This window comes from Coniosporium apollinis (assembly GCF_000281105.1).
Source record: "Coniosporium apollinis CBS 100218 chromosome Unknown supercont1.5, whole genome shotgun sequence".
In the NCBI taxonomy this organism is placed as follows: Eukaryota; Fungi; Ascomycota; class Dothideomycetes; genus Coniosporium; species Coniosporium apollinis.
The window spans coordinates 769808-787491 of record NW_006913267.1 but is presented as its reverse complement, the minus strand read 5'-3'; the positions used below and the strand labels follow the sequence as shown (position 1 = coordinate 787491).

The following is a 17684-nucleotide window of genomic DNA, read 5'->3' as shown; positions in this document are numbered from 1 at the left end:
AGGAACCTTCCCCAAATTGGCGGAGGACTTCGAGCATACAAGAGCAGCCAATAATATGTAAACCTAACCAACAAGGTACTGATGTGATTGGTGATTTGTCAAGGTCTATGCTGATTTTGCAGCTGGCCGACTTGAGTCTGAAGAATTGTACAGCACCAGATGAGCACGTCAAGCCGTTTCACCACTTGTGGTGGTTGAAGACTGATGATGTACAGTACAAACACATCCTAGACCTGACTTTGACTTTGCACGACCTCAAAAGGCTTCGGCTCGAGGGTGTTTTGACCGATTGACTGCCCCTAATGTTCTCATGACGAATTCGAGTTATCCGCACAAGACCATGGAGAAGTCCCGCCACTTACTGCGTACGCGTTTTTGATATCGACCACAGATCCATAGGTTCCACCAATCATCAAAAAGAAACCGGAGACAATCACAAAGACACTCCAAGCCACCATGGCATACCACTTACCCGTTCTTGCATTGTGCCAGTTGTCGTATAGCCACATGGCGCCCATCGGTTGGAAGCACATAAGAGTGCCGAGGAGCGCACCGATAAGCGAGACTAGGCCACCAAAGACAGGAATTGCACTTGCGATAATGTATGAGATAATTGTAGTACCGAGTGTGCATCCCAGCCAGGTGGCCCAATGCCGGAAAGTAGGGTCTGTAAGATGATACGAACCTCGCAACATGCGGACAAAGACGTATTTTGCAGCAATCTGGGAGTCATTAGCCATCTTCGATATAGCCTAGAGATATCTACTTACGTGTACGAAGAGGAGGGTACTGACGCACAGACCCGGCAAAGCTAGGCCATAGCAGACCTTCTTCAAAAGGATTCCTGCCGACCCAAGTGCTGGTGATGCAACAAAGCTTCCACAGTAGTAGTATACCACAACACCAATCACGATATAAGTGACGGCCACGACGGACTGACAAAGTAGAAGTGAGCGGGTGTATTGCTTTGGTACACGCATCTCAGATGCAATTTGGAAGAAAGCAGGTGTACCGGCCCATGCGAAAACGATGGAAGAGCAAGCTGAAATCGCTGACTCGAAGCTTGGATGGCCAACGGCTTTCCAGTTGGATTGGAAAGGACCTGGTGGGGCAGCGGCAGGTTTATCTTGAACACCCACAGCAATTGTCAGGGTAAAAACTATAGATTGGTTGTCAGATTGTGTACAACGAGAAGTTTCAGAGCGTGACTTACTCGCGGTCAAAATGGAGACCGTGCCAACCCAAGCCAACCACGAGACTTCATGGAGGGTCTGAATACTTCCGAGGGTAAAGCCAATAATAGCTGCAACCGCGACAAAGATAGCCGTACAAGCTCCGTGACTCGATATGGCGTTGAATGAGATTGATATCCCCAGCATACCCGCTCCGGCAACGAAGATCCAAACTATAAGAGGTCATTATTGAGAACACAAATAGTGACACGCACAGAGTAATACTTACATAAAACAAAAACAACATAGAAAAATTCTCTCCCAGCCTTACCAAAAAGCTTGTATCCCACATCATCGATTCCGTAAACTGACGGATGGTTTTCCTTGAAAACGCCGATAATATAGTTCGACCACGTTGTGATTATCCCGATCGCAACCACTACGACAAGTCCCGGTCCCATTCCTAGTGTGTCTAGAACAGAGGGAATAGATAGAACACCCAACCCAATTTGCGTCTTGATCATCAACACGGCAGTTCCAAGCCATCCGACCTAAGCAAGTTAGTACCTCGATAATGCCAGTGTTTTGGACAGCTCACATTTCGGTAGTTAGGACCGTCCTCCTTGATCTCACCGAAGATGTCGTCAACGATCGAAATGCGACGACCTTGGGTAGACATCCGCCTCTCACCGGGAGGGATGACCTGATAAATTGAACCCCGCCTGACATCCGAAGGATGGGGCTCTCCACTGTAATGGACAGCTTCACCGTAATGGGCATCTTTCTCGGATGTTGTGGTCGCCATGTTGAGAGATTAGAGATTAGAGATTGTTACTACTCAACAAGGTCGTATTTACCAAGTGAAGCAAGCTCGGAGTCAGAGGAGCGGGCGAAGCTGCCATATAAACACCTACGAGCCGGTTGCTAGGTCGGCCAAAATTGCCAGCAAGAAGTTCACAAACCAAACTATGTCGTAATGATAATCCAGTGGAGTTGAGCGATCTCCAGCTACTCTCCCCGCCGGAAAGTCCTCGGTCTTGGCACCGCATCACCAAGATCACGCTTGAGGCTATACAATCGCTGCGATTATCAACGAATAGTGAATTAATAGCGATGCATCGATAGAGTGATTCATTGAGGATCTATAACGCTGGCTTAGCCGTTAGAATAATTCCGCCACTATCTTGTCTACATAGATGCGGCCGTAGATGCGGCAGTAGATGCGGCCGGTGGCTTGATTGGCTACACCGAGGACTTTCCGGCGGGGAGAGTACCGCTTCCGCTTGGGCAAGCCCTCATAAGTTCTTTGAGGGGTCCTGTCGCTGAAACTTGCCAGCCAAGCCCACTTGCGGAGGTGGCTTGATCTTCGCTATACGAGGAGTCAATCCACAAATCTGGAGGCTAGTCTAATCGGGATGCCCACCCGGAGTCTGGGGATTTGGTATGCTAGGCTCCTCATCCGTGGCTCCACTCAACCCATTGTGACTAGGAAAGCTCCCCAAGGCTGAATTATGACGCCGGAAACGACTCACAATAACTCGTGCGACCACTATTTTAGTGTCGTAATAGGTCGGTCCGCTTACCCTTATTTAGCTAGTCCGCCAGTCCGCTAGCTCTATCTTAGCTAGTCCGGCGGTCCGGAGGTCTCGGACGAGGACGGACCGACTGATAAGCACCCTGCCTCCAAGTTGAATGTAAGATGCCTCTATACCGATCGATTGCGGTCAACTTTAGTCGATGCCTGCGAGCGACAATTTCCCCCAGACGCTTCAGATAAGTGCCCGTTCTGCGGAGACCACCTTAGCTCTCGCGATCAAATTCGAGACCATATAGGCCACCATCAAACCCATCTAGCTATCAGAGCTTTGCCCGGGGAAGGTTCAGAGAGATCCGATACGGATTTTGAGCTTGTCCGGAACAAAATCTTCCCGCGCCCGCTGTCGGCGGACGAGACCAGAGACACACTAGGGTTGATCGTCCCATCCATTCCGCCTCCGTGGAAGATAACGGAGGGCACCTTTTCTGTAACGGCGAAAGCGCTGACGGAGGTCTCTAGCCGGATTGAAGACAGGTAAGCGACACAGAAGAATGCTTCAACGCCACTGCTAAAGATCAATATCAGGTTCCGGTCATACTTCGACGTACTCAATATTGTACCGTCCATTCCACAGAGGAGCGACCTCAAAGCAGGGATGGCCATCTGTAAAGGATGTCAAGACTTCAAGAATCGCCTGTTCGACTCGAAGCGTTTACAAGAAGGGCACATTGCCATCCACAAGAACTTTGCGGAGCTGTCAAATTGTGCAGACACCTCTTGTGATCTGTGCAAGTATATTCGTCGCGAATTCTACTACTACTCAAGTGACCATGAAACTTACGAGTTCAACGACGAAGACCGTCAGGATGTTCACAGCAACATAAATGTCAATCTGTTTCTACTTAGTCGGGAAACACCTAAGGATCACACGAACATAAAGAATAGATGTTGGCAATTTTTTCTCGGGCGACGGCCACGTCCTTCCCGTTTCGAAGCCCACAATGACTACGTGGAGAATAGGTCGTGGAACCGGCGAATCCTAGGAGACAAGGTCTGTCTCGATCGACTACTGGTCTTGTCCCGTCAGTGGCTAACGACCTGCATTTCTGAGCATAAGAAATGTGGTCCTCAAGCTGGGAATGAACCTGCCTTCCTTCCAACTAGGCTCTTAGATGTCGGTCAGCCGGGACAGCAATCGATACGGCTAGTCATTTCTGAAGACCTCCCAAAGAGCAAGAAGAATGAATACGCCACCCTCAGCTACTGCTGGGGTGAAGCAAAACACGCAGCTTGTACCACAAAGGAGAATCTGGTAGAGAGACTGACTGCAATCCCCGCGGGATCAATGCCCAAGACGTTACAAGAAGCCATTAAAATCACTCGTGCCTTACGTGTGCGGTACTTGTGGATTGATGCACTTTGCATTATGCAGGTCAAGGAAGGAGAGAATGAAGACTGGCACCGCGAATTTCCCAATATGGGCAAGATATTTAGGCACTCATTGTTCACAATTGCAGCGAGTGGCGCGGAGAGTAGCAGTGTGGGATGTTTTTACCGGAGAGAAGCATCCCGTTGGCCGGTGCAAAATTACTTCCTCGTCGACGAGAACAGACCACCTGGGCCAGACAATCCTGTGATACTGGAAGCCACCCTACCAAACTGGAACATCGCAGTGGAGCACTCGGCACTTGCTAAGCGTGGATGGGTCTTGCAAGAACGTATGCTCGCATCGCGCACGCTGTTCTGGACCGAAGACGGTCTGTTCTGGGATTGCAGCAAGTTAAATGCCTCCGAATACGAGGCCAAGCTGCTGTACTCCAACAGGAAGTTTCCAATGCTACGTGAACTAGTCGAGAGCGTTAAAGAATACAAATACAACAGCAGGTATGAACAAAAGGTCTGGACCAACGTTCTGGAGGAATTCTCCCAAAAGGCGCTCACAGTGGTCACGGACAAACTGCCAGCTATCGCAGGTTTAGGGAGTGAACTCTCTAGACTCACTGGGCAGGAGTTTGAGATGGGCGTTTGGAAGCACAACTTGGTGCAAGAGCTCGCTTGGGTGGCGGACTTCTCTGTATTGGGCAAGAGTGTCCCCGTTGATCCGCAAGCAGCTCGATTACCGAAAACGCCCTCATGGTCATGGGCATCAACACATCAGAAGCTGCATTTCAAGCCTGGGCGCTGGAATTCGGAATGTGAAGAACTGGTCACAATCGACTTAGTGTCCGTTCCAAGCGTTTCGGTCAATGCGCAACAACTTCGAGTTCGCGGCCGGCTAGGAGAGTTACGTGTTAGGAAGAGGAGGACAAGAATTGCATTGTCGTATGAGCTGGTGTATCATCCTACCCGATGCACATTCGAGCCAATCAGAGCTGAACCAGATGAGGACTCATATAACAAGAAGGAAGTTGCAGTGCTGGACACGCTTGCAGACGCGCTTCCTGAGGAGGGCGGAACTATTAGGTGTCTCCGATGGATGAAGTGGAAGGATATCCTCAGACGTTCGAGCCTTGAAGAGGAAACACGTTATCACGAGGTGACCGGTGCCATGATTGTGTCGCAGGTTGATAAGAAAGAGAATATCTATCGCAGAATAGGCTGGGTGGAAGTCGTGGATGACGATTTCTTCAACGAGGAGAACGAGACCATCATCCTCGTCTGAACAAAAATTCCATGCTCGTTCAACAGTGTTGCCAGAAGTTCGATTGACTCTGGAGTTGATCCACTCGATCTCTGACCGCTCGAGTGAGTAGACTCTGGATCCAATCGACGATTCAGTCGGGCTAGCCGGCTTTGGAGTATCCAAACCGTGTTATATTATTTAGTTGGCGGTGATTGGATAAAGGGAGCTGGCAGGGCTTTGGGATGGTGGTGATTGGATAAGGGAAGGATGCGGAGGTTCGTGGATACTGCTTTACACCCTAACCCTAAACGGAGGGGGTAGGGGGGTCTAGCGTTGACGTTGTAATGGCGGTTGAACACGTGGCGATAAGTCAGATAGGATATTAGAAAACGAGGTTCAACACCAAGACCCGTGACCATTTTAACTATAAACGGCTAGCGGGACGGCACGTGATGAGCGTGGAGTAATCCAGAGTCGAGCTGGATAGATCGATTCAGGGTCAGCTCGAGTCTAATCGAACTTGTGGCATCACTGTCGTTCAATATTTTTGTCTTTGATACTTTCGCTTGTGTAACACAGCTTGGTTCATTCATCTTTTCCTGTCTGGTCCGTTAGCTGTAGCTAGGCCTCGTTGTCCAGATCCAAACCCGTGGTTAGTGTAAACACCTCACCCGAAAGAAGACTCTTTCTTCACAGGTTTGCAAAAGGACTAGTGAAAGTCTAGGCCGGATTATCTCTCATCGTCGAGAACACGCGATGAAGGGTATGAAGCCATACAGCCTGAGCGATGCCAACCAACCTTAGCAATTAGACCATGGTGAAGGATCTCGACGACAATCGCCTTCCAACATGTTCAACCTCCAGCTTACGGTTCTAGATCTAGCTTCCTTCGCTTAAATCAGCTCGCATGCATATCGCGGTGCTTCGCGCTAGATGCCACGGCGAGATTCTCGCCCACCCTCAGGCACGAATTCTTGGTAGCACAGACGCAAGCTTCAGCCTAATCAGGATAAAAGAATCAGTTTAAGCCCTATAGACCGAAAGACTTCTCTAGAGTCATGAGAGATTGTTGTCGCTCGTTTAATCATTGCATAAATCCTATGGATCTTCTGGCTGGTGGAAAACATAGCCATGGCACGCGACTAGCGACCACAGGATCAGAGTGTCCGGACGCACATTTTGCAAGCGATAGTATGTAGCAGGCCTGGCCCCACGGGGTAATTTTTCCGCAGGGCCCCGCGTTGATGCGCAACTTTGACGACGATTGGTGGAAATACCCAGCAAACTTCCTCTCGCACTTTTCATGTCAAGATCGTGCAAGGATGAGGATAGCGTATCCGCCGCGGTGATAAGATTCGCGATAGAGATCGCCCACGATATATATGTACATATTTCGCTCCTGTACGCAACGTCAAACAGAGTCAAAGGATATCTCGATATAAAGGTCCTTCGATCTGCAAGATCGTGCAATTAATCATGACGCTATTTACGTTAAGCGTTCCGATATGCACTCTTCTCGTATCCCTTTTCACGAACGCGGTTGCAATGCCAGCCAAGCAAGTAAAGGTCAAACCGCCTGCGTTCTTTCTCGCCGGAGACTCAACGACTGCTGTGCAGGCAATCAATGGTGGAGGTACGTTAATGGCCCTGGAAGTAAGTGCACCAAGTGGATGCTGATGATACACAGGCTGGGGCAATGGCTTCCTCAACACAACCCTACACAACGGTGCTACGGGCAAGAACTTCGGCCACAATGGAGCAACCACAGTATCGTTCCGTGCAGGTGGCGACTGGGCCAATGTTTTGAGCGCGGCTACGGCCGCAGTACCAGAATTCACACCTTATGTGACTATACAATTCGGCCACAACGACCAGAAGCCCGAGAAGAACATCAGCATGGCACAACTCACTGACAACTTGGTCGCTTTTGTCAATGAAGTACGCGCAGTATCTGCTACGCCGATCCTCGTTACTAGTCTGAGCAGACGCCGTTTCAATAACGCCACCGGTCTAGTGACGGAAAATTTGGCTGATGTAACGGCTGCGGCGAAAGATGCTGCGAAAAAAAGTGGCGCAAAGATCATTGATTTGAATGCTGCGAGTACCAAGTACTTGAACGCAATTGGGGCAGCGAATGCTGCGACATACAATCTTGCCCCGGCGGACTTTACGCACTTGAACAACGAGGGAAGCGTGGTGTTCGGTAACCTAGTAGCTCTTCTCATCAGTGAACAGCTGCCTGAGCTGAAGAAGTGGGTGAAGGCGGAGGAAGGGATTTCGAAGGCACTAAAGAAAGGTCAATATGTGTTTCGGGAATTCATTCATGTGTAGCTGCGAAGGGCAAAGGCAGGGGGAAGGAAAATGGCAAGATAAAACGAAAGGATAAAGAAAAGGGAAAGGGGGCTCAGGTTTCTGCTAACAGCCGGGCTGCCAACAACAGCGGAGCTGCTGACAGAGTTTCCACTGGTGCTGGCGGTGCTAATGGCGCAGCACGAAATAGTGGAGCTGCTAAAGGCGCAACTGGAAACGGCGGGGCGGATAATAGACGTGTAGTAGGCAACGGTGGAGCGAGCAGCAGAGCAGGCAGCGGACAGGGAACGCCCCAGAACGGCGGCGCATGCAACAACTGAGTAGCTAAAGGTGCAAAAGCAACTCCACCGGCGGTCGGAGCCGCTAAGGAGTAGAGGCCGCACGCGTCGGACGCAGTAGTGATGAGCTGGGGAGTTAGAAGGCTGGAGACGAGAGCGGCTGTGGGGAGCGTACCTTACTCAAGCCTGGTGAAAGGTGTAAATAAGTGCGTCAAACGGATATCTGCAATTTTTAGCAAGCGGCTAAGCTATCGAAATCGGACGTTCTAGCGGCAGGCCTCCAATCAATATGGAATATTGAGCACCATCGCGTTGAAGTTGTTACAGGGGGTTTCCAAAGTGCTGTGAAGGGGAGACAATAGCTATGCTCTTCGTAGAAGCCCCAGTTCGGGATCAACTTTCACCTAGCCCCCTGTCATCAGATGGGAACGAGAATAGCAGAGATGAGGGGTGCTGTAAGTACATATAGAGAGCGCCCGCAGCGCCACATTGTATGAGGCAGGACGGACACACACACCAAGTAAGAACCAAAGGCCTATGTAGCTCATATGTAGACGGACACGTCGCTCTGAGATTTGGAGAATATATATAAAGCAGACCTGAGCGCATCAAAGTAGACATTGATTCGCATCCAAAACTTGGTATTTATCCTCTACGAAGTGGTCCTTGACAAGATCCATATACAATGCGGCATGAAAGAGGGCAGCCGAAAATATTCGCCAATAGATAATCGGACAAAAAATAGCCGCTAATTTGCATTGGATATGCGGGGTTCTGACGTCGGGTGGATCGGAGAACTAGAATCTCTTTGGATCTTCGTAGGGCATCGCTACTGGATTCGGCGGGATTTCGCCGACTGTAGTGGGCGGTGGTCCCTGGTAATTCTTATGACCCCAGATAAAGTACCAGGCGGACGAGATGACAACAAAAGCGACGAAGACTACGCTGGCGTAGTTCATCGTTGTCAGAGTGACGGGGATGTATGATGGCATACAGAAGAGCGGAATCACGAGTAAGCTCCAGCCTGTGTATGAAATGATTAGCGTTTCCAGAACACAAGCAGCAGTAAGGAGGGTGAGATGGGAGACGCTCACAGATAGCAATGATGTTGCACACCATACCAACAACACCCCAGTTGAAGTGGCCGTTCTTGATTTCTTTGCGGCCACCAAGTAGAGAAACAGCAATCGGAGTCGCATAACTGACAGTTAGGCAAATGACGCCGACACCGGAGAAGGCGTTGAATGCGGCGACAGAGCCGAAGTAGATGAGTCCGAGAAGGATCTGCACCGCCATGCTGAGCATCATAGCATTCAGCGGGACGTCGAGTTTGTGGTTGACCTGCTTCCACCACTTGGAGCCGGGAATAGCCCCGTCACGTGCGAAAGCCCAGGTGCAGCGCGATGACGCGGTCGTGCAGCCTATGCCGCAGAATATTGCGAGCACAAGGAGAGGGATCAAGAGAGCGAATGCACCCCCGGAGTTGCCAACCGCTAGCTTGATGATAGTGGGAATGGGCTGGCCAGAGGGTAAGGCGATGAGTTCCAGAACGTCAGGAAGGACAAAAACCAGAGGGATTAGGAAAAGAAGGCCGGCAAGGGTATTAAGCACAACGGTTCCCACTATGGCCTTGGGAACTTGAGTGGACGGCTGTTGCACCTCTTCGCACATACTGTTCTCATAAGTAGCTCTTCACGAGAATGGATTAGAAGTGGTGCTGTACTTACGAGATAACCATCCCAGTAGACGATGTGGCGTACGCCGCATGCAACAAACCCACACAGAACGACCAACCGGGAGTCCAGCCGGAGTTGGGTTCGAAATGTGTAAAGACATAATCCGCACTGCGCCTGCCATTCCTCCCGAGGACTAGGATGGTAACAATGATCGCTAACACGCCTACGAAAGTCCAGAAGATGGCAAAAGTCTGAATATCGCCAACCTTGTCAGCACTATCACTTAGCCGTTCTTATCAATGCAGTACTGACGTCCAAAATAGGCAGCCACCTGTTACCGAGCGACGAGACGGCGTTGCAGAGTAGGGTGATGCCAAGGAAGATAAGATAAACTTGATACGTCTCCGCCTGGAATATGCCAACGCCAGGCTCCGACTCGAAGACGTTGATACAGGCGATAAGAAACAGTGTCGTTCCAAAGTTCACGGCCAGGGTAATAGTGATGTTTCCGACCACGTATGCCCAGCCACAGATCCAAGACGCGATCCTCTGAACCGATGGAGGGGACAGCATGAACGTTTGATAGTAGACGCCACCAGCGGTGGGATAAACGGACGTAATCTCGGCCAGCGAGATGGCGACGCAAAGGATGATGAGCGATACGGCCAGCCAGCCCCAGATAATGGTTACAGGTCCGCCGCCGACTAAAGGGTAGAAGAAGGTCGTCGCCAACCCGTATGGGATAGCAGCGAGGACGAAAGACATGAAGGCCACCTGCAGCGTTGATCGGCTTCGAACCAATTCAGGCTGATAGCCCATGGCCTCTAGGAGGGCATCAGCTGAGCTGGTTTCGGCGTTTTCAAGCTCTCGGTCGCGATCAGAGCCCAAACTTCCCAAGCGGGAGCTTCTGCGACGATGGGTCGCATATTCGAAGTCGGCATGGCCCGTATAATGGGCCGTCGAGGCGGTTGGAGCCATCCGGATAGAAGGTCGAACGGTGGAGGCGGGCGGTTCGGCGGATGAGGAGGGGAAGGAAAAGAAAGGGTCTCAGGGACTTAACGTAGGCCAGGAAGTTTTCTATGCCACGGAGTTTTGCGCGATTTAACGCGACAAGGCTAGCGGCTTGATATATCAAGGAAGGCGCTTCGAAGGCCTGGTCTGGGCAAAAACGTGACAGCGCCGATGACTAGAGGGCCCAGATCGTGCAAAACTCCGTGGCGTGGAGAACTTCTGGCTTACGCTGAAGAGGCTGAGGCTCGCAAGAGATTGGCATAGGCGCGGAGCCAGGGCCTCGGGTTTCCGACTGAAAGGGCCCTACACGTGTACGGCAATGCCGGACCGAGCTACTACAAGGGGGCGTGGGGGGCTGCATGAGCGGGCTGGTGAGCGCCCCCGGCTAGCCTTGTGCTTTTCTGCGGAAGGTACATACGAAATGTACCACGCTACTCAGAAACGCTACCAGCCCGGTCGTGCAGCCCGCTTCTGTAAGGTCCATATGACGCACTATGAGACACCGATTGTTTTTACTATTAGCGAATTTGGAGCCGTCCCCGTGGCACGGGATGGCTAAGCGCGAGCCGAGGGTGCTTGGCGCCTAAGTAGAGCAAACCATCCGATTAACCCGCGGAAATACGACTTGGGAGACAAGACTTGCTGACGTACGCTCTAGATAAGAAGGCAAAGCTCATATGCACTACACAAGAGGACTGTTCGTGACGGGACGTGCGATAGTATTCCAGATCAGTAACACCGCGCGCTAGGCATTCTAGTAAGCGCTTAACCCATTCTTTAGATCTCAGTATATAGACGTCAAATACGCATCACGCATCAAAGACCCATAAGCCCGGGGGAGCAGCTTCATTCCACTCAGCGAGCCTATACTACAAACAGCTCACAGACGACTCTGCTCATGCCTGTGCCTTGCACCCTCATCGTCCGGCGCAGTACTCGCTGGGCCCGGCAGAGCAGATGACGAGCCATCCGCTGCTTCGCCCACATCAGCCGCGCGCTCCTTCCCCTTTGCGGTCGACGTCGGCCTGCTTTCGCCGCTATTACTCGCCGCTGCAGTATGGCTCGCGTCTCCATCACTCTCTCTCGTCTCGCCCGCCGCCGCCCTCTCCCTTCCTTCCGCCTCCTCCTTCTCTCTCGCCTCCCGTTCCCTCTGCTCCGCCTGCTCCGCCTGCTCCGCCTGCTCCGCCTGCTCCTCCTCAACCCTCCTCCTAACCGCCTCCTCCGCCTCCGCCGCATCTCTAGCCGCCAAAATCCTCTCGCCCATGCCTGGAAACAGCGATGCAATGAACAGTGCAACAGCCCTCTCGACATGCCGCAGCTGCAGCCTGATCCACGCTCTCTGATGTCCCGCTTGATCCGCTAAGAGGCGCGCGGCCGCTTGTTCGGGCGTTGGGTCCCGTGCTTGTGCCTGTGTTTGTGCCCCTGCCTGCGGCTGTCCACCACCCCCGTCCCTTCCTGCCGCCTCTCCCAACAGCTCCTCCCAGTACCGCCTGATGCCCTCGAACCAGCCCCCGTTGAACCCAATCTGCATAAGCCAGATCCCAAACCCAATGAGCGCAACAAGCGCCGGTCTAGTCCAGCTTGAGCCACCGGCGAAGAGGTAGACGAAGCCGAGGAGGCGGACTAGGAGCCAAAGGTTGCTGGCGACTTGGTTGAGGAGGTTGGGCGGCGCGTTAGGATCGGCGGGCGGAGGTTGGGGCCGCGGTTGGTGGAGCGGGTCGCGAGGAGGTATCGGGTGGAGGCCTGGGCCTCTGATGCGGCGGATGACGGCGTTATTTGGTTGAGGGCGTGGGGCGGGTTGCGGGTTCGGCTGGGCGGGTTGTGGAGCATCTGCCGGCGCAGCTGCAGGAGCTGTGGGGCGGTCTTGGACATCGTTCAACCAGGGAAGCGGGATGTGCTGGAATCCCTCTTCTCCAGCGTTGGCTGCGCCGTCGATTTGCGCCGGTTCGGAGGCTAGGTCGCCGGATGCGGGCTCTGGTGGTGGATCGTAGCCGTAGAGCTCATATTGCAGCTCTCGGATCTGCGCCTCGACGTCACGTAATGAGGGAGCTGTCGCGATTTCGCTGAAGGTTGACCAGGGCACGGTGGGAGTGGTGTACTGCCCGGTAGGGCCGATGACGAGGGCGCGCGGACCTTGCGGGCTGCAGAGGAGGTAGATGGTTGGCAGGGTTGTTGGAAGCGTGGCTGTTTCGTCGACTGGTGCAGGCATGAGTGGGTCGGCGGTGGTTGGGTTGTTGTTGCCTGATTGCGAACTCGTCGGCTGGGTGTTGGCAGAGGGTTCACCATTTAGCATAGACTGAGCATTCGAGTCGGATTGGGTGTTCGGAGGTTGCTGTGACGTGGAGACTGTCACAGTCGGATTAGTGCTTTGAGAAGTGGACACGTGGTTTGTATCGCCACTCGGTTGCGGCGCCGGTTGAGGCTGAACAAGGTTTTGCATGATTCCCCCTGCTTGTGAACGCAGGGTGTTGTTCAGCATCTGAAGCGAAACAATGTCGCGATGTTGCGCATACTCTGGGCTGCCGACTAGAGCGTTCAGACTGGCTTGCATCAAATTGAGATTCCGCAGTAGGTTCTCGGCATGCGCCCGCATGTGGTTCTGATAGCCGGTGAGCTCCGCAGTTGGACTCGCGTCCGCTGGCCGCGGTATGGCTTGGATCAGATTCCGAATGCTCTCCAGCTCTTGATGCGCCTGGTCTAAATTCGCCCTAATCCGCTGCAGATCACCTCGATCGGACCTGGCAGGTGAGCCCGCTCGCCTGAAAGGAGGCGTGTTTCCATAGATAGGAAGAGGGGGAAGTCCGAGGCCGATCGGTGGTGTGCCTGCTCTCAGGCCTGCTGCGAAGTTCGGCAGGTGTGGGAATTGAGGCATGCTAGCTCCATGGGGGGGCATTGCGTTGGGCGCCGGCATTCCCATTGTCGTGTTGTTCACGGTCACGACGAACCTTTCGCCATTTGGGCCAACCATTTCGCGCGTGAAGCTGCTTGTTGTTGGCGGCGGATGAGGCGTGGTAGATCCATTTTGACGAGGTGTTGGGCTTCGGCCTGCAATTGGAGCCGGTGTGCCTTCGCCTCCGGCCGTAGACGCGGTGGTTTGGGCCGAACTGTCACTTGCGGTGGTCGAGCTGACACCCTGCATGCCCGCTGCAGCCCTGTTTTGCTGCTGCTGGTTGACGAATTGCTGAAACGTGCTCTGCGGTTGTTGTGGCTCTGATGTGGCCGTTGAAGCTGGCGCAGACGCTCCGTTTGGTTGCTGCGGCGCTGACGGTGGTGCGGGTCGATGCATGTGAGCTTGCTGGTGCGCCTGCGCTGCCGCGACCCCTTGCTGGAAGATGCTGTTGATTTCGGGTGGTATCGGAGGGAAGCCACCGGGTGGAGCGCCAAAGAGGGACGGAAATGGCGGAGGTAACGGGTGGTGATGGTGAGGGTGAGGGTGGGGATGGGGATGGGGATGGGGGTTTAAATGGGCATGTGGACCTGGTGGTTGCGACTGCGGTCTCGGTGCTGTTGTCCGTGGTCGGAAGGGGTTGGTGGGCTGGCCCGCTGGGGAGGCGGCTGCAGAGCGAAACGGATTCGGAGCCGGTGTAGAGGATTGAGAGCCTGGTGCGCTGGCGGAAGGACCAGTCCTTTGAGAGGGACTCGGTTCGCGGAGGACGAGGTGTAGCGTATGCGCTTTGGATTGCTGGATCTGGGCATCCTGTCAGCCTGCCCAAGGGCCGCTACAGAGTTGCATGTACGCATAACCATACCGCTTGCTCTCCGAAGACGTTCAGTAAGGTGGTGTCGTTGTCCGCCAGCACATGTCCTCTGTATATGAACCTCTGCCGGTCCAAAGTCGGATGAGAGGCAATGGTGTCCTTGATCCTGAGCTTGACTTGGCCGACCGTTGTCGCCGCTGGTAGGGAAGGAAAGTTGAGACCACTCTCGTCAATCTCAGTCGACGGCGAGACCACTTTCAGATCGATCAGCAACGCTGAAGGAGCTGACTGGGAGGCTTCGGTGGTGTCGGCCATGGTGAAGGGTAAGTAATTGAGGCTGGGTTGCGGGTTGCGGTCTGACAACGGACGTTATGGGCGAGCTGTGTGCATTGGGCGAGCCAGAGCGACCAGCAGCCCCGTCAAGGGAATGGATGCTGTGTCTAGGTACGTGTGGAATGAGTGTATGAAGCTCTACGAAGCTCCATCCAACAAACAACGTCGCCTGTCAGACGCGGCCACAGCTCGGGACGGGAAAGAGCTTCTTTCCTGTCGTGCCAGCGTCATCGCCCGCTCCCGCGACATCTGCATCTCTCCGCCTCTCAATCCACGACCATAACAACACGCCCACGCTCCCGGTCAATGGCCTCTCCACCATGACAACGCTTTATCTGACCCGTCCGCATCTCGCTGTGCGCTCAGCACGGCAGATCGCCCACCACGAAGCCTGCTGCGTGGCCCGGCGCATAGCTCCCCGCAATGCTTCCTTCTTTGCATACCAGCCCTCGCGGCACTTCAGCGCGTCGAGGAACCGGTTGCAGCAGCAGCAACAGCAACACAGGAAAGAGTCATTTGGGTCAAGGCTCCGAGCAGCCCTCCGGAGTACGAAGGTGGAATGGAAGCCGATTCCTGTAGGCCTGGGTATTGCCTCGCTGGGGGTACTGCAGTTCTATCGAATACAGCGGCGAGAACAGGCGAGGCAAGAGGAGGAGGCTAGACAGACTGCAGGCGGTGAGGGTGGGCAGGATGGCGGCAAGCCGAAGAAGAGGCAGAGGGTGCGGCCAACTGGTCCATGGTAAGTGGGCAAATATCTATACCTGAAATTCATGCTAACGGCCCCCCAGGTCCGTCCAAATCATGTCCACCCTCCCCCTTAAAGCTCTATCACGCCTCTGGGGCCGCTTCAACGAGCTCGAGATCCCCTACTACCTCCGCGTGCCCGGCTTCAAGCTCTACTCCTTCGTCTTTGGCGTAAATCTCTCCGAAGTCTCAGAGCCCGACCTGCACGCCTACCCCAACCTCGCCTCGTTCTTCTACCGCACCCTCAAGCCCGGCGTGCGCCCTCTAGATCCCAATCCGCACGCCGTACTCTCGCCCGCCGATGGCAAAGTAATCCAGTTTGGCACAATCGAGCACGGCGAAGTCGAGCAAGTAAAAGGCGTGACCTACTCCCTCGACTCCCTCCTCGGCTCGCAAAAGCCCAAGACATCCGGCACGAGCACGCCCTCCGGCAACACAACCCCCGACACCAACATCGCCTCCTCTCCGCAGTCGCCGCAGCCATCATCAGAGAGAAGCAAAGAAGGCTCCGCCGAGGTGATAAAGGACGACGAGGAGTTTGCGCAAGTAAACGGCATATCCTACACCCTCCCGAACCTCTTCTCCGGCGACCTGTCCTCCTCCACCACCACCCAGACCCCCGCAACCGACCAATCCACCGCCGCCTCCCCCTCCTCCGAGTCCGAAGTCCGCGCCGACCTCGCCCTCCGCGCCTCCGAGCAGCCATGGTGGGCCCCCTCCTTCACCAAAACCCCGACCGCGCTCTACTACTGCGTCGTCTACCTAGCTCCGGGGGACTACCACCGCTTCCACTCGCCCGTGAGCTGGGTCGTCGAATCACGGCGGCATTTCGCTGGGGAGCTGTACTCCGTGTCGCCGTACCTGCAGCGCACGCTGCCAGGCTTGTTTACGCTAAACGAGCGCGTCGTGCTGCTTGGAAGGTGGCGGTGGGGTTTCTTTAGTTACACACCAGTCGGAGCGACGAATGTGGGCAGTATTGTGATCAATTTTGACAAGGAACTTAGGACTAATAGTCTGTTGACTGATACGGCGGCGGATCGGGCGGCGGAGGAGGCGGCGAGGAGGGGGGAGGCTTATAGTGGGTTTGCGGAGGCCACGTGAGTTTCTTCCCTGTTTCCTTTTCCCCACTTCCCACTTCCTACTCCCAAACTCCCCCGCCCTTCCCATCCTCCAGACTCTCCCCGCCCCGACCAACATCCCCAGAACCCCAAGCTAACCGCCCGTTCCTTAAACAGCTACGAATCCGCATCTCCTCTCCTCCGCGGCCACGCCCTCAAGCGCGGCGAGGAGATGGGCGGCTTCCAGCTCGGCAGCACAATCGTGCTTGTCTTCGAGGCGCCCAAGGGCCAGCGGCCGTCTTTCGACGAGGGATACCAGGAGGGGAAACGGGAAGGGCCCGGGTGGGAGTGGAATATTGAGCCTGGGCAGCATGTTAAGGTGGGGCAGGCGCTGGGGCAGGTCGTGGGAGTGTGAGGCTAGCGGAGCGGAGTGAAATGGCAGGGGGGCAGGGTGGTTAGATATGGGGGGGAGGGAGGAGCGGATACGAGGTGGGGAGGTGGGGATATGCACGTTTCTGTAAATAGTGGGGGATACTTGTGTAGGTGGGATGGGTTGTTACGAGGCGCATAGGGTATATCCCAAGTCGTCTTCGCGTTCAGCACCTATTATCTTTGGACTGTATATATGCATCGATAGGCGTGGCAACACAGATGTCTTTGCGCTGACGGTCCACGAACACCGCTCCTCCTCCCAAAACGGTGATACATGGAATTCCGCAGAACGCCGCTGTGGTTGGTTTCGATCCAAACCGCCATGCAGGTTGAAGACGTCTTGCTATTGGGCGTTGTGATGGATTAAAAGGCATCGTATCGATCCAAGGCGTTGTGTTGATCCAATCCGTCTTGAAGTCGAACGGCGTCATATGGCCGAAGGCGTGTTTGTTCAAGCCATCGTATCGGTCCAAACTGTCGTGTTGGTCGAAGCGACGGGGAAGGTCGAAGGCGACGGCTACGGCGAAGGTCGACGCCATCGACCAACTAACTGAAAGCTGCTGCGACATTCTACGCAAAACTCCGGTGTTACCGTATCAGGAAGGAGAGAGTTGTTTGCAGGACGACGGTGAAGGTAAAAGGCCGTTGCTGAGTCCTACGATACTGCTTTCATCATGACGCCCTTCAGCGTCACCGTCCGGTTTGTAGGTTCTCTCATCCCTGCCACATGAAAGCCATCGCGGTTGTTGCAGAGCTGTAGCGCTCAAGTAACGGCGACAGAAGGTTATTGGCCTAGATCGATCGAGGTACAA

The 17684-nt window shown here is 54.2% G+C and overlaps 6 protein-coding genes across 6 annotated transcripts; 3 read left to right on the top strand and 3 right to left on the bottom strand.

Annotated features, from left to right (window-relative positions):
• Positions 1 to 308: 308 nt before the first annotated feature.
• On the bottom strand, positions 309 to 1977 carry W97_01626 (uncharacterized protein; the record flags this gene model as incomplete). The annotated part of the gene is made up of 5 exons (XM_007779531.1): positions 309 to 722; positions 771 to 1159; positions 1214 to 1405; positions 1462 to 1723; positions 1771 to 1977. 5 exons carry the CDS (start codon positions 1975 to 1977, stop codon positions 309 to 311), a joined length of 1464 nt encoding a protein of 487 aa, XP_007777721.1.
• Positions 1978 to 4054: 2077 nt separating this feature from the next.
• Positions 4055 to 5371, top strand: W97_01625 (uncharacterized protein; the record flags this gene model as incomplete). Its single annotated transcript, XM_007779530.1, has 1 exon — positions 4055 to 5371. One exon carries the CDS (start codon positions 4055 to 4057, stop codon positions 5369 to 5371), a length of 1317 nt encoding a protein of 438 aa, XP_007777720.1.
• A 1506-nt stretch (positions 5372 to 6877) lies between these two features.
• Positions 6878 to 7663, top strand: W97_01624 (uncharacterized protein; the record flags this gene model as incomplete). The annotated part of the gene is made up of 2 exons (XM_007779529.1): positions 6878 to 6965; positions 7020 to 7663. The coding sequence occupies 2 exons, from the start codon at positions 6878 to 6880 to the stop codon at positions 7661 to 7663; spliced, it is 732 nt and encodes a 243-aa protein (XP_007777719.1).
• A 1054-nt stretch (positions 7664 to 8717) lies between these two features.
• Positions 8718 to 10574, bottom strand: W97_01623 (uncharacterized protein; the record flags this gene model as incomplete). The annotated part of the gene is made up of 4 exons (XM_007779528.1): positions 8718 to 8944; positions 9015 to 9592; positions 9648 to 9847; positions 9909 to 10574. 4 exons carry the CDS (start codon positions 10572 to 10574, stop codon positions 8718 to 8720), a joined length of 1671 nt encoding a protein of 556 aa, XP_007777718.1.
• A 913-nt stretch (positions 10575 to 11487) lies between these two features.
• W97_01622 (uncharacterized protein) lies at positions 11488 to 14620 on the bottom strand (the record flags this gene model as incomplete). Its single annotated transcript, XM_007779527.1, has 2 exons — positions 11488 to 14295; positions 14357 to 14620. The coding sequence occupies 2 exons, from the start codon at positions 14618 to 14620 to the stop codon at positions 11488 to 11490; spliced, it is 3072 nt and encodes a 1023-aa protein (XP_007777717.1).
• A 338-nt stretch (positions 14621 to 14958) lies between these two features.
• W97_01621 (uncharacterized protein) lies at positions 14959 to 16855 on the top strand (the record flags this gene model as incomplete). Its single annotated transcript, XM_007779526.1, has 3 exons — positions 14959 to 15377; positions 15427 to 16479; positions 16618 to 16855. The coding sequence occupies 3 exons, from the start codon at positions 14959 to 14961 to the stop codon at positions 16853 to 16855; spliced, it is 1710 nt and encodes a 569-aa protein (XP_007777716.1).
• Between the last annotated feature and the right edge of the window lie 829 nt (positions 16856 to 17684).